Source organism: Pseudonaja textilis, chromosome 1 (genome assembly GCF_049901715.1).
Source record: "Pseudonaja textilis isolate UNSWEBS1 chromosome 1, rPseTex1.2, whole genome shotgun sequence".
In the NCBI taxonomy this organism is placed as follows: domain Eukaryota; kingdom Metazoa; phylum Chordata; class Lepidosauria; order Squamata; family Elapidae; genus Pseudonaja; species Pseudonaja textilis.
Genome location: NC_141990.1, coordinates 321733369 through 321746230, shown reverse-complemented (window position 1 = coordinate 321746230; position 12862 = coordinate 321733369). Strand labels below are relative to the sequence as shown.

Genomic DNA, 12862 nt, shown 5'->3' with positions numbered 1-12862 from the left:
GTCTGCCTGTCTATCTATATCTTTGTCTGTCCGTCCATCCATCCATCCATCCATCCATCCATCCATCCATCCATCCATCCAAGCTTTATACAGTACTCTGGTCACAAACGCTTCTGACCACAACCAAATCGGGTTCCGACCAAGAAATTTTTGAATCTGGCCACGAACATATACTCGGGTAGTGATCAAACATGACCCCTTACCCAGAAATTCCTGAAGATGAAACATTAGAAGATGAAGAAATCACCGAAGTTATGGAACGAATTATGGTCCTGACCAGAGATTCTACTGTATATCTCTATATCTAGCTGTCTAGCTATCTAATCTTTATATATCTCTATCCATCCATACATCCATACCTCATCCATATACATATGTGCTCTCTCTCTCTCGCTCTCTCTCTCCACACACAAAGATACACACAATCACACATATGTACACACACGCACATTTATAAATTAATCACAGACCATTTAGAATACATAGCAGAAAAAAGAGTCTGGAGAGTTAACAAGGTTGATACTACGTGGTAGAAAGCTATTACAGAATGTAACTGTCTATTATGGATAGCGCGAAGCCTTCTTCCAGGAGATATCTAAGAGAGACTGTAAACCGCTTAGAGAGGGCTGTAAAGCACTTAGGAAAGCGGTATATAAGTCTAAGTGCTGTTGCTATCACCCGGAAGCTAACAAACAAGCAACAGCTAGGGAGTGTTTAGATGTGTAAACCCAACCAGTGTTCATCGTCTCCTTCATTTCTCTCTCTCTCTCTCTGAAGGTGGTAGGTGCAAAAGTAGTCACAAACGCCCGCAGCCCCGGGGCTCGCTGTTACGGCTTTGTCACCATGTCTTCGTCTGAGGAAGCCACCAAGTGCATCAGCCACCTCCACAGGACAGAGCTGCACGGGAAGATGATTTCTGTGGAAAAAGTGAGTGTTTTCGCGAGTGATCAAATCCACACGCTTAACAAATCGTTCTCGACTGAACGACCATCATTGAGCCCCAACGTTTTTGCTGCTGAGGGAGATGTTTGTTAAGAAAATCTCGCCCCATTTTGCGACCTTTCTCGCCACCGTTGGTAAGGGAATCTCTGCAGCGATTAAATTAGTAGCCCGGTTGTGAAGCGAATCCGGCTTCCCCGCTGTGGCTTTGCTGGTCAGAAGTTTGCCAAAGTTGATCCCATGACCCCGGGACACCGCAACCGTCATAAATATGGGTCGGTTGCCAAGCGTCTGAATTTTGATCGTGTGACCACGGGGGATGCTGTAACGGTCGTAAGTGTGAACAGTGGTCATTGGTCACTTTTTCCCCCAGTGCTGTTGTAACTTTGAACGGTCACTACATGAACTGTTGTTAAGTTGAGGACTTACTTTAGTCCCAATCAGGAGAGGAATCAGCTTCAGTCCCAGCCAACATCAGCCCCAGTCAGGACAGGAACATGCAGTTGATCAGCTGGCAGTGATAAGAATAGAATAGGAATAAGAATATAAATGGAATTGGAATGGGAATGGGAATGGGATGGGATGGGATGGGATGGGATGGGATGGGATGGAATAGAATAGAATAGAATAGAAAAGAAAATAGAATAGAAGGGATAAAGATTAGAATAGAATAGAACAGAACAGAACAGAACAACAGGGTTGGAAGGGACCTTGGAGATCGTCTAGTCCAGCCCCCTGCTTAGGCAGGAAACCCCACTTCAGACAAATGGTTATCCAATCTCTTCAAGAGACTGAAAGATCCAGAGATTGGGTCCCTCAGCCCTAGAAAGCATATGGGACCCTGGCCATGGTGATGACTGCTTGACCAGCCACGACAAAAGAGTCTTCCTTAACCTGAGATCTTTCAGATTCTTTGGGACCTCAATTCCCAGAATTCTCTCTACTATGCCAATGAGGAATTCTGAGAGTGTTGGTCATCAGGTTGAGGAAGACTGATCTAAGTGATTACGTGGATCCAGCCCTACCAGAACGCTGGTGAAATTGTTGCTGGATTATTGATATTCGTAGCTCAGGATAGAAATGTGGGGTTATTAGTGCTGTCTGAGCTTGGTTGTTTTCTCGCACACGTTTCACGACCCAACTAGGTAACAGCATCAAGTGCTAGAAGGGAGTGGGGTTTGTGGAGAGGAGGAGGGGGGTATTGTGGGGTCCTTGGGGCTCTCTGAGCTTGGTGATTTTCTTGCACACATTTTATGACCCAACTGGGTAACATCATCAGTGCTAGAAGGGAGTGGGGTTTGTGGAGAGGAGGAGGGGGGTATTGTGGGGTCCTTGGGACTCTCTGAACTTGGTGATTTTCTTGCACACATTTTATGACCCAACTAGGTAATATCATCAGTGCTAGAAGGGAGTGGGGTTTGTGGAGGACTGTGAGGTCCTTGGTACTCTCCAAAATGGTTTGTTTTCTTGCAGGCGTTTCATGATCCAAGTAAGGAACATCATCAGTGCCAGAAGAGAAGCGAACTCCACTGATGTGTTTCCTGGTCGGGTCATGAAACATCTGCAAAAAAAACTCCACCAACCCAGTTTAGAGAGCATCAAGGACCCTCACAATCTGCTGAATTATTCTGCATACATTTTAGCACGCATTAAGATCAAAGGAACCATCCCGGAGAAGACTTTTAACCTTTCCATCTTCCTATGTTTGATTTTCCTTACGGAACATTCAGGAGATGATTGCGCTGTGCGTTTTCCTCCATCCTGCTTGCGATTCAGAACAGGGAGGGTTGCTTGCCGTTGGGTTTCTCCAGCTCTTCTAGACCAGACCCCCAAATCACTCCCTTTCTTTTTTGTCTGATTCCAGGCCAAAAATGAACCTGCTGGGAAAAAGCCGTTACCCGAGAAGAAAGAAAGTGAAAGCAAGAAGGAAAAAGACAGGCGGCATTCTACCGACTCCAAATCAGAAAAGTAATAAACCAGGACTGTTCATCATCTGCTTTTTTGATGAAGCATCCAAGCGGTTCCCTTCTAAAGCAGGGGTCTCCAACCTTGGCGACTTTAACACTTGTGGACTTCAATCCCCAGAGTTCCTTAGCCAGCTTTGCTCTGTCTTTGCTGGCTGGGAGTTGAAGTCCACAAGTCTTAAAGTGGCCAAGGTTGAAGACCCCTGTTCTAAAGAGAGCAAACCTCAACTGCGGCTTTGAATCTCAGCTTGTTCAAACAGGCCACGGTTTTAAGGTGTGCTGTCCCTAAGTTTCCAGTGATAAACTTGGAATTTTACATTGCAAGTAGTTCTTGACTTACGACCACAATTGAGCCCTACTTTTCTGTTAAGCAAGACATTTATTAAGTGAGTTCTACCCCATTTTTTACGACCTTTCTCCCCTCAATTGCTAAGTGAATCACTGCAGTCAATAAGTTAGTAATTCAGGGGTCACACGAATCTGGCTTCCCCCCATTGACTTTGCTTGTCAGAAGGTCGCAAAAGGGCTTCGCCTGATCCTGGGATCCTGCGACTGTCCGTTGCCAAGCGTCTGAATTTTGATGGCACGTGACCTTGGGGATGCTGCAACGGTCATACATGTGGAAAATGGTCATAAGTCCTTTTTTTCAGTGCCGTTGTAACTTTGAATGGTCCCTCAACTTACAATAGTTCGTTGAGTGACCGTTCAAAGTTGCAGCGGCACTGAAAAAAGTGATTTACGACCATTTCCCACATTTACAACACTTGGCGACAGATTCATCTTTATGACGGTTGCACTGTCCACGTGATTCCTTTTTGTGACCTTCTGACAAGCAATGGGGAAACTAGATTCACTTCACAAACGTGTTACTAACTGAATTGCAGCGATTCACTTAACTATGGCATGAAAGGTGGGAAAATGGGGCAAAACTCACTTAGCAACTATCGCGCTTAGCAACAGAGCTTCTGGGCTTCTTGTCGTAAGTTGAGGGCAGCCGGTGTGAGGGAGATTAGGTTTGTACCCTTCGTGCTGTTTTTCAGATTTAGATCCGAACGCCGCTTTTATTGTACTTTGGCAAGTCAACACATGGTGCTCATTTGCTCCTGAGATCCAAGTGGTGAATTTTGATTTACGACGTACGACAGATTAGAGGTTCAGCCTCTGTTTTGATCTGTTTGTAGGTCTCTCAACCTTAAGGAAGAAAAAACTGACAAAAATGAAGACCCTCAAAAAGTGGAAGAGAGCGCAGATGAAAAGAAGGATAAAGGAACAGAAGAGCAGAAAAGTGGGCGTTCGCGATCTGTTAAATCAGGTAATGAAAAGTTGCGGCTGAGTATGGTTTTAGGCCTGATGGTGAGCCGATTCCTTCATGTGAATCTCCTAGTGCGGGGATCGCCAACCTTTTGGACCTCAGGGACCACCAAACTCATAATTTTAGATCCTTGGGACCACTAACCGGTTCTGTGGGCATGGCCTAATTTGTGGGTGTGGCTTGGTGGTCATGTGGCTTGTATGTAAATATTATAAATATTTATATAAATATTGAATTTTTTATAAAAGAAGAGAAACTTTTACCCAAAATCGGGCAAAGCAGGTAGATTGAGTTGCTCACAGAATCACAGATTCATTCGAAGATCTTATCTATCTGCCATTGTCATAGCTCGGTCTGTCACATAAAATTTGCTTGCAAGCAAACTCACCAAATTAACTCACAACACACCATGCATGTAAATATTGATTTTTTTTATAAAAAAGAGCAACTTTTACCCAAAACCAGGCAAAGCAGGCAGATTGAGTTGCTCACAGACTCATTCAGTGATCTATCTATCTGCCGTCAGCTAGCTCAGTCTCTCAAATTTGCTTGCCGTGAGTCTGCACTGAATTTGCTTGCAAGCAAACTTCAGTCAGTCCTAAGGGAGGTTCGGCTGTAGTGAGCCGAAGATCTAAAGACTAGCTAGAAAGCAAGAAATCCAACCATTTCCTGCTTCCTAGCTAATCTAAATCTCCCAGCACAGCAGAACAGACGATGGTCGGAAAAAGGAAAAATAGCAATTTAGCAGGCAAGTTTACCGGGTAAGGAGTGAGTGGGTGGGGAGGGTTCCCGTGGGCCATGTGGGTGGCACAGCCTTGTGTTTCTGTGTAGCCTGGATTAATTGCTTTGGGGGGTCCTCTGGGGGTGAGATGGGCTGCGGCCCACCGGTTGGTGACCTCTGTCCTAGTGGACAACCATTTAAATACGAGCCAACTGTGTGCTACAGCTGCCAAAAAAGCCAACACAGTTCTAGGCTACATAAACAAGAGGGATAGAATCAAGATCATCTGAAGAGTTATTACCACTTTATAAGGCCTTGGTAACGCCACGCTTGTTATTCTGCATCCAGTTTGATCGCCACGATGTAAAAAAGATGTTGAGAAACTAGAAAGAGTACAGAGAAGAGCAATAAAGATGATTAGGGGACTGGAAGCTAAAACATATTAAGAACGGTTGCAGGAATTGGGTATGTCTAGTTCAGAGGTCCCCAAACTTGGCAACTTTAAGACTTGTGGACTTCAACTCCCAGAATTCTCCAGCCAGCTATTTTGGCTGGAGAATTCTGGGAGTTAAAGTCCAGAAGTCTTAAAAGTTGCCAAGTTTGGAGACCTCTGGTCTAGTTTAATGAAAAGGTGTGACATGATAGCAGAACCAGTTGTGACATGATAACAGTCTTCCAGTATTTGAGGGGCTGCCACAAAGAAAAAGGAGTCAAGCTATTCTCCAAAAAAGCACCTGAGGGCAGGACAAGAAGCAATGGATAGAAACCAATCAAGGAGAGAAGCAACCTAGACGAAGGAGGAATTTCCTGACAGTTAGAACAATTAATCAGTGGAATGGCTTGCCTTCAGAAGTTGTGTATACTCCCAACACTGGAGGTTTTTAAGAAGAGATTGGACAGCCATTTGTCTGAAATGGTATAGGGTTTCCTGCCTAAGCAGCGGGTTGGACTAGAAGACCTCCAAGATCCTTTCCAACTCTGCTATTCTAATGTGTTCTTTTGCATTTGAAATATTTTATCTGCCCAATGGACACTTCTGGAGAACAAAGCATCTCCTTGGGTAGTATTTCGCAAGCTCGGCAACTTCAAAATACCTGGCCTTCAGTTCCCAGAATTCCCCAGGCTGGGAAGTCCACAAATGTGTGAATTCTGGAAGCTTGAAATGGTCACATTGTCATCTGAAAAGTGGACAAAAACACTGGCCTATGGTGTCGTTTTGTGTCATTCTAGGAAGCCGAGGAAACGAGCGCACAGTTGTTATGGATAAATCTAAAGGGGAGCCGGTGATTAGCGTGAAAACCGCATCCACCTCCAAAGAGAGAGTAAGTCTTTGGTTTTACTTCTGGTCTGCGAAACAAGGCGAGAGGCGAAGGGTGAAGACCGCATCCATTATTTCAGCCTTCCTAGCTGATGAAAGTTGGGTCCGGAGATTAACTTTTCAAGCCTCGTTTATTATAACTCTGCTTTTTAAGTTGGAGCAAGGAAATAGATTTCCACCAAAACTGGTGGAATGATAATATATTTATTTACTTATTAAGTTTGTATGCCACCTGTCTGTCTCTACCAAGTGACTCTGGATGACTTACAGTGTCGTAATTAAGATAAACCTCCCACCTGCATCTTCCTCCCTTCTCTGCCATCTTGTTTAATTTTAAATGTCAACGTTGGCGTTAATACTACTATAATGTTTTATCATGCTTATTGATTGTAAGCTGCCTTGAGTCAACCTTAAGCAAGATGGATGGCATATAAGTTTAGTAAGTAAGTAAGTAAACAGATAGATAGAATAAAACAATTATAAAGATTAAAATGTCAGACAGTAAAAGCTAATATATGTTTTTGAATTGGGAGCCACCCGGAGTCATTTGCTGAGATAGGCAGCTATAGGAATCAGATAGATACGTAGATGGATGGATAGATGGAGAGACAGGCAGGTGATGGATGGATGGATGGATGGATGGATGGATGGATGGAGAGACAGGCAGACAGGCAGGTGATGGATGGATAGCTGGAGAGACAGGCAGACAGGCAGGTGATGGATGGATGGATGGATGGATGGATGGATGGAGAGGCAGGCAGGCAGGCAGGCAGATGATGGATGGATGGACGGACAGATAGATAAATGGTCCTTGTACTCTCTGAGCTTGGTTGTTTTCTTGTAGACGTTTCATTACCCAAACTAGGTAACTTCATCAATGTTAAAAGGGAGCATGGGATTTGCTCTTTTCAGGCACCGATGGTGTTGCCTAGTTGGATCATTATCTAGTTTGGGTCATGAAATGTCTGCAAGAAAACAAGCAAGCTCAGAGAGCACCAAGGAACCTGCATGCCAACCCTGAGCTACAAATATTCACCTTTAATAGACAGACAGACAGACATATAGAACATTACCATTAATATTAAAATGGATAAAAAGAACTAGTGCATAGATGCATTGGAGGTGAGATATTGCACTAGGCTACTAACCACCTTCAAAATGTCCTCATAAGGGCCCCAGGCCAGTTGTCAAAAAGGTTTTAAGGCTCTTTCAGATGGTCGTGTGTGTGTGTGAATCTCATGTCGTGGGGGGGCACAATATTCCAGAGGGTGGAAGCCATAGTAGAAAAAGGCCCTTTGCCTGGACTCTACCAGCTGCAATTCCTTGGTGGGTGGGATCCAGATCACACCCCTTCTGCCAGAGAGGTGGGACAGGCCATAATTCCAGGACTGGTGTTCTTGGCTTCAAATTACAGGAGCCCCCCAAAATGTGAAGGTCACCCCATCTAAAGTGGGCTTCTCATTTTGAGCAGGAAGGCCAGCGGAAGGCCAGGGAGCACTCATGAACCCTCTGTTTTCTGCCTTCATGAATTATGGGAGGACCAAAAATGGACTTTACCCCCATAGAATTGGGGCAGTTAATCGCTCTTCTGTAAATGTAGAAAGAGAATGAGTATCAGGCCTCAAACAAAGAATGGCACGTGGTAATTCTTCTTTATTGTTAATTCTTTATTGTTCCACACCAATGGGCAAGATCTTGACAGACTGAAGACTCTACTCTGCATCTACAAACAAGGGTGTCCAAGCTTTAAGATTTGTGGACTCCAACTTCCAGAATTCCCTAGCTAGTCTACAAGTCTTAAAGTTGCCAAGGTTGGACCCCACTGATCTACAATATACGCTGAGAACTACTAGGGAGAGGCTGTCTTTACTCTCTTTCTCTCACACATAACATCTGGATGGAGTTGCGTCTTTCTCCTCTGGGACACCCTCCCTCCCACTTGGGGATCCAACTCCTCACTGCCTCCCATCACTCTTGAACTTGCAGTGCTTGGTAGTTGAAGACCCCGAGAGTAAAAATGCATACACTACATGGCTACTCCTTAAAGCTTTCATAAGACCACACCTAGAATACTGCATCCAGTTTGGGTCACCACAATATAAAAAAGATGTTGAGACTCTAGAAAAAGTGCAGAGAAGAACAACCAGGATGATTAGGGGACTGGAGGCTAAAACATACGATGAATGGTTGCAGGAACTGGGCTTGGCTAGTCTAGTGAAGAGAAGGACCAGGGGAGACAGGATAGCGGTCTACCAATATTTGAAGGGCTGCCACAGAGAGGAGGGAAGAGGTCAAGCTATTTTCCAAAGCACCCGAAGGCCAGACAAAGAATAACAGATGGAAACTGAACAAGGAGAGATTTAACCTGGAAACAAGGAGAAACTTTCTGACAGGGAGAATAATCAACCATTGGAACAGAAGTTGCCTTCGGAAGTTGTGGGAGCTTCATCGCTGGAACCTTTCAAGAAGAGACTGAACTGCCATTTGTCAGAAATAGTGTAGGGTCTCCTGTTTGGGTGGGGGGGTTTGGACTAGATGACCTACAAGATCCCTTCCAACTCTGTTAATCTGTAACTCTTTCCACCTTCTTTCTGCTTTGCTTCAGAGCACCAAAAGTCATGACCGCAAGTCGGAGAGCAAAGAGAAACAAGACATCCTGTCTTTTGATAAAATCAAGGAGCAGCGTGAGCGGGAACGTCAGAGGCAACGCGAGCGAGAGGTCCGAGAGACCGAACGGAGGAGGTGAGTTGACCGTAGCTCCTTTGCCATGTTCCGAATCCCCGCTCTTCTTTGGAGAGAACACCCTTCTTTCTTTCCCAACTCACAAATCTTTGACATCAGCCTAATTTCACATCTCGGTATGCCAAACGGTTGCCATTACATAGAGTCCCTGACTTACAGCTGTTTGTTTAGCAACTGTTCCAAGTTAAACGGTGCTGAAAAAAGTGACTTATGACCAGCTTTCACACTTAGGGCTGTTGCAGCAGCCCCGTAGTCATGTGATCAAAATCCAGACGCTTGGCAAGTGACTCATATTTATGATGGTTGCAGTATACTTGTGGACTTCTGCTCCCAGAATTCTCCAGTCAGCATAGCTGGTTGGGGAATCCTAGGAGTTGAAATCCACAAAAGTTGCCAGGGTTGGGCACCCCAGCGAACGAACAACCTGTTTGAAACCAGTCATCCGCCTGGCGAGCTGTCAGTTCGGCTGTCAGTGATCCCTTCTTTTGATCCCTTTGATCTTCTCTCAGAGTCCTTGATCAACAGTATGTTGAGGTCACCGTTCCTGGCTCACTTCAAAAGTGGACGAAAGACCTGCCTTGTGTTAGCTGTGTAGTGCTGGACCGGATATTTTTTTTCTTTAAAAAAAATTGTCAGAGTATTTGCAGCGTGACTACTATTGTGAGACAATCCACAGAACACCAGGCTTTGTCTTTTAACAGTGGTTTATATACAAGACTGCTATATACATATATACACGCGTTAGGCACATACCAGGCAATCAATCAATCTTCAACTCTACACAGAGAACTATAATGGAGACATGAGGAGAGAGAGAGAGAGAGACGCCCTCTCATGGCCTCCTTTATATAGACAGCTTCTTAAAGTGGCAATAACCTTGCCGACCCAGCCTCAGTCTTAAAGCGGCAAAACTCTGCTGACTCATCCTCATTGCATGGCATTTATAGCAGCCGGTCAGCTATTAAATCTTCATTACCTTAACAACATTTTATTAGATCATACAGCAAAATACAAAAATACAAAAGCCAGTAGAGGGACGCAGTGGGGAGGAGAAGAGGAAAGAAAAGTGAGGAGGGGAGGGGGGGAAGACAAAATAAATGCTTTGACTTCCGACTCCATCTGTTGTAGTAGAATAACGCATTACCACCGAACCACAACATTGTACTTTTCCACAATAATATAAACTAGCCATTTCTCTAACAACAAATCAATCTAATTGGTGAAACCCAAAATCAAAGTTTCATTCCCCTCCCCACCGATCAAAACGCTCCATTTAGCCATCTCTGCTAACTCCATCAGCTTCTGTAGCCATTTGTCCATGGTGGGAATCGAAATGTCCTTCCATTTTTATGCGTACAATAGTCTTGCTACCATCAAGATATATAAGATCAAAGTTCCCAATCCCCGCCCCCCCGCCCCCCCAATCTTTTTTCCATTAAACCCCAAAGAAAACTTTCTGGTTTCATCTTTATCTTCGTTTTCACAATTTTCTGTATTCAAATATGAATCTTACTCCAAAATTTCTTTGCTTTATCACACGTCCAATGATAAAAAGGTCCTTTCTCTACTTTTACATTTCCAACATACATTTAAAAGAGCTTTATACTTTCTAGATAACTTATCCGGTGTTAAGCACCAGTGATACACCATCGTATAAATTTTTTCTTTTAAGTTACAGTTTAGTGTGAATTTTAAACCTTTCATCCACGTATTTTCCCATTGTTCAAGCATCACGTTATACCCAAAGTTTGTTGCCCACGGAAAGCGCTGGACCAGTTTTCCAAAACCCTCTTTGTTTTTCATGCATCCTTGTCGTAGCTCAGCAGGCTCCAGTCCGACCGACGATGCCCCAGCTGAGCTGAGCTCTTTCCCCACTTCTTTGAGACCCTCCTGCCTCCGTGCCACAGCCGGAGTGGATGATCCTGGCATGAATCTGCCGTCCGTTGACATGATCTATTATATGCAGCTGTCACTTTCCTCCCCGGCTCTGCTCTCTGTTTGGGTGTAATTCAATTGAGGAGCGAAATCTTCCCTGTTTCTCCATTGCTGCCTCCTCGTTCCAAGCAGATATTTTTATTATGTAGGAGTGCGGTGCGTTTTCCCACTGGATGGATTGTACGTCAACGGGCTGGTGGAGCTCTTTCTCTTGATTAAATGTTGTCACATTTTTTTTCCTGCGTGTGACACGTGTTCCCACTCTTTCCTGCTCTCTCTCACTCGATGACCTGCATATTCCCTTCCGAATTTGCAACTGTCTGTTCATTGAACACACTCACTTCACTTCCACATTCTCTTCTTTCGTTTCTCCTAGTCAGGCAGGTGGGTTCAGCCTGCTGGATTTAAAAAAAATAAATCATTTTATTTATTTATATCACACTTTTATATTTACAAATATCTCAAGGTGGCGAACCTATCCTACACACCTTCCTTCTCCTATTTCCCCCACAACAACAACCCTGTGAGGTGGGTTGGACTGAGAGCGACTAACCCAGAGTTACCCAGCCAGCTTTCAGATCTAAGGCAGATCGAAGTCACCCAGATAGCTGTCATGTTGTCTAAAGCAGGACTTGAACTCACAATCTCCTGCTTTGATCCCGGGATGCTGCAACGTTCATAAATATGAACCGGTTGCCAAACATCTGAATTTTGATCAAGTGAACGTAGGGATGCTACAATGGTCATGAAAAATGGTCGTGTCACGTTTCAGCGCCTTTGTAACTTCAAACTGTTATAAGTCATGGACTGCCAGTATTAACATTTATTTAAGTATAAAAATGTCCTCTATCCTGGTATGTTTCACTGAGTGCACAGAGAGTGACCACTGAGTTGAGATTGTGGCCAGAAAAATCTTAAGAGCAGATCTGTTTTTCCTAGGATGACTGCAATGGTATGTCTGAAGCATTTGCCCTAAGAATACAAAATAAAAATAAAATTTTAACCCAGCAGGATAAACCAGTAAAAGTAAATGTAAAGCTATTGTCGATCAATATAATTTCTTATGTGAGCAAAGCTAATTAAAATTAATGCTTTAAAAGTTACTGAAGCCAGCTGCAATTTAGATTCACGTTTCTTTTCTCCTCCTTTCCTGTTAAAAGGAAACTTTTTTCCTTCATAATAAAGTCCTAGATTACAATGGAGCAACGGAAAAAAGCAATACCAGCCATGCCATTAAACAAAATTAAATCTAAATGGCCACAACATAAATGCTTCTTAACATTATATCTAGCTAATTGCTTTTTAGTAAGACCTAGAATTTCTCCATGATCAGAGGCAAGAGCGATAAACAAATCAATTTCATACTTTTAATTGGGGGAAAAAGGCAATGTTTCTTATCTGTACTTGTCTTCATTCCCAAGGCCTTTTTTTAATGTATATATAAACATTTTGAATACAGTGTATTTTCTGGGCATGCCATTTTACAAAAGAAGAGGGGAAAACAGCTGAATGGAAATAGTAATACATATGCTAATAACAACAGTAGTGGTACAACAGAATGATTTTAATCAAATTTATAATTATGTTAGCTTATTTATAATCCTAATGATTATATTAGCATACTTATAGTTATAAACAATGTTTATGTTTAATTTAAACATAACAATATTCTTCCTTCATCTAATTTCTACCTCTTGTCTCTAACTACTCATAAAATCTATTCCACGTCTCTGTCTCCTTTATCTTTTATTTTCAATGTCAACGTATCCATTTCTGCACGGTCCAATTATATTTTCATCTGATGGGGTGTTCTCATTTTTCCAAATTTGTGCAAATACAATTCTTGCTGCTGTCAATACACGTAAGATTAAGTATATAGTCCCTTTATCATAGATTTCTGGTATTATTCCTAACAAAAATATTTCTGGTTT

General features: G+C 43.2%; 1 protein-coding gene across 5 annotated transcripts in view; it reads left to right on the top strand.

The window, feature by feature from the left end:
* LOC113435354 (scaffold attachment factor B2-like) overlaps nt 1-12862 on the top strand; it is a 47289-nt gene that overhangs the window by 18701 nt on the left and 15726 nt on the right. For all 5 annotated transcript variants that reach the window (XR_003373903.2, XM_087922654.1, XM_026699126.2 and 2 more), the window contains 5 exons: nt 778-927; nt 2804-2907; nt 4085-4215; nt 6167-6258; nt 8860-8996. Coding sequence is in view for 4 of the 5 variants with exons in the window: in XM_087922654.1 (XP_087778780.1) it covers nt 778-927; nt 2804-2907; nt 4085-4215; nt 6167-6258; nt 8860-8996 (614 nt within the window). In the remaining variant the exon portion in view is untranslated. The remainder of the gene's footprint in view (nt 1-777; nt 928-2803; nt 2908-4084; nt 4216-6166; nt 6259-8859; nt 8997-12862) is intronic.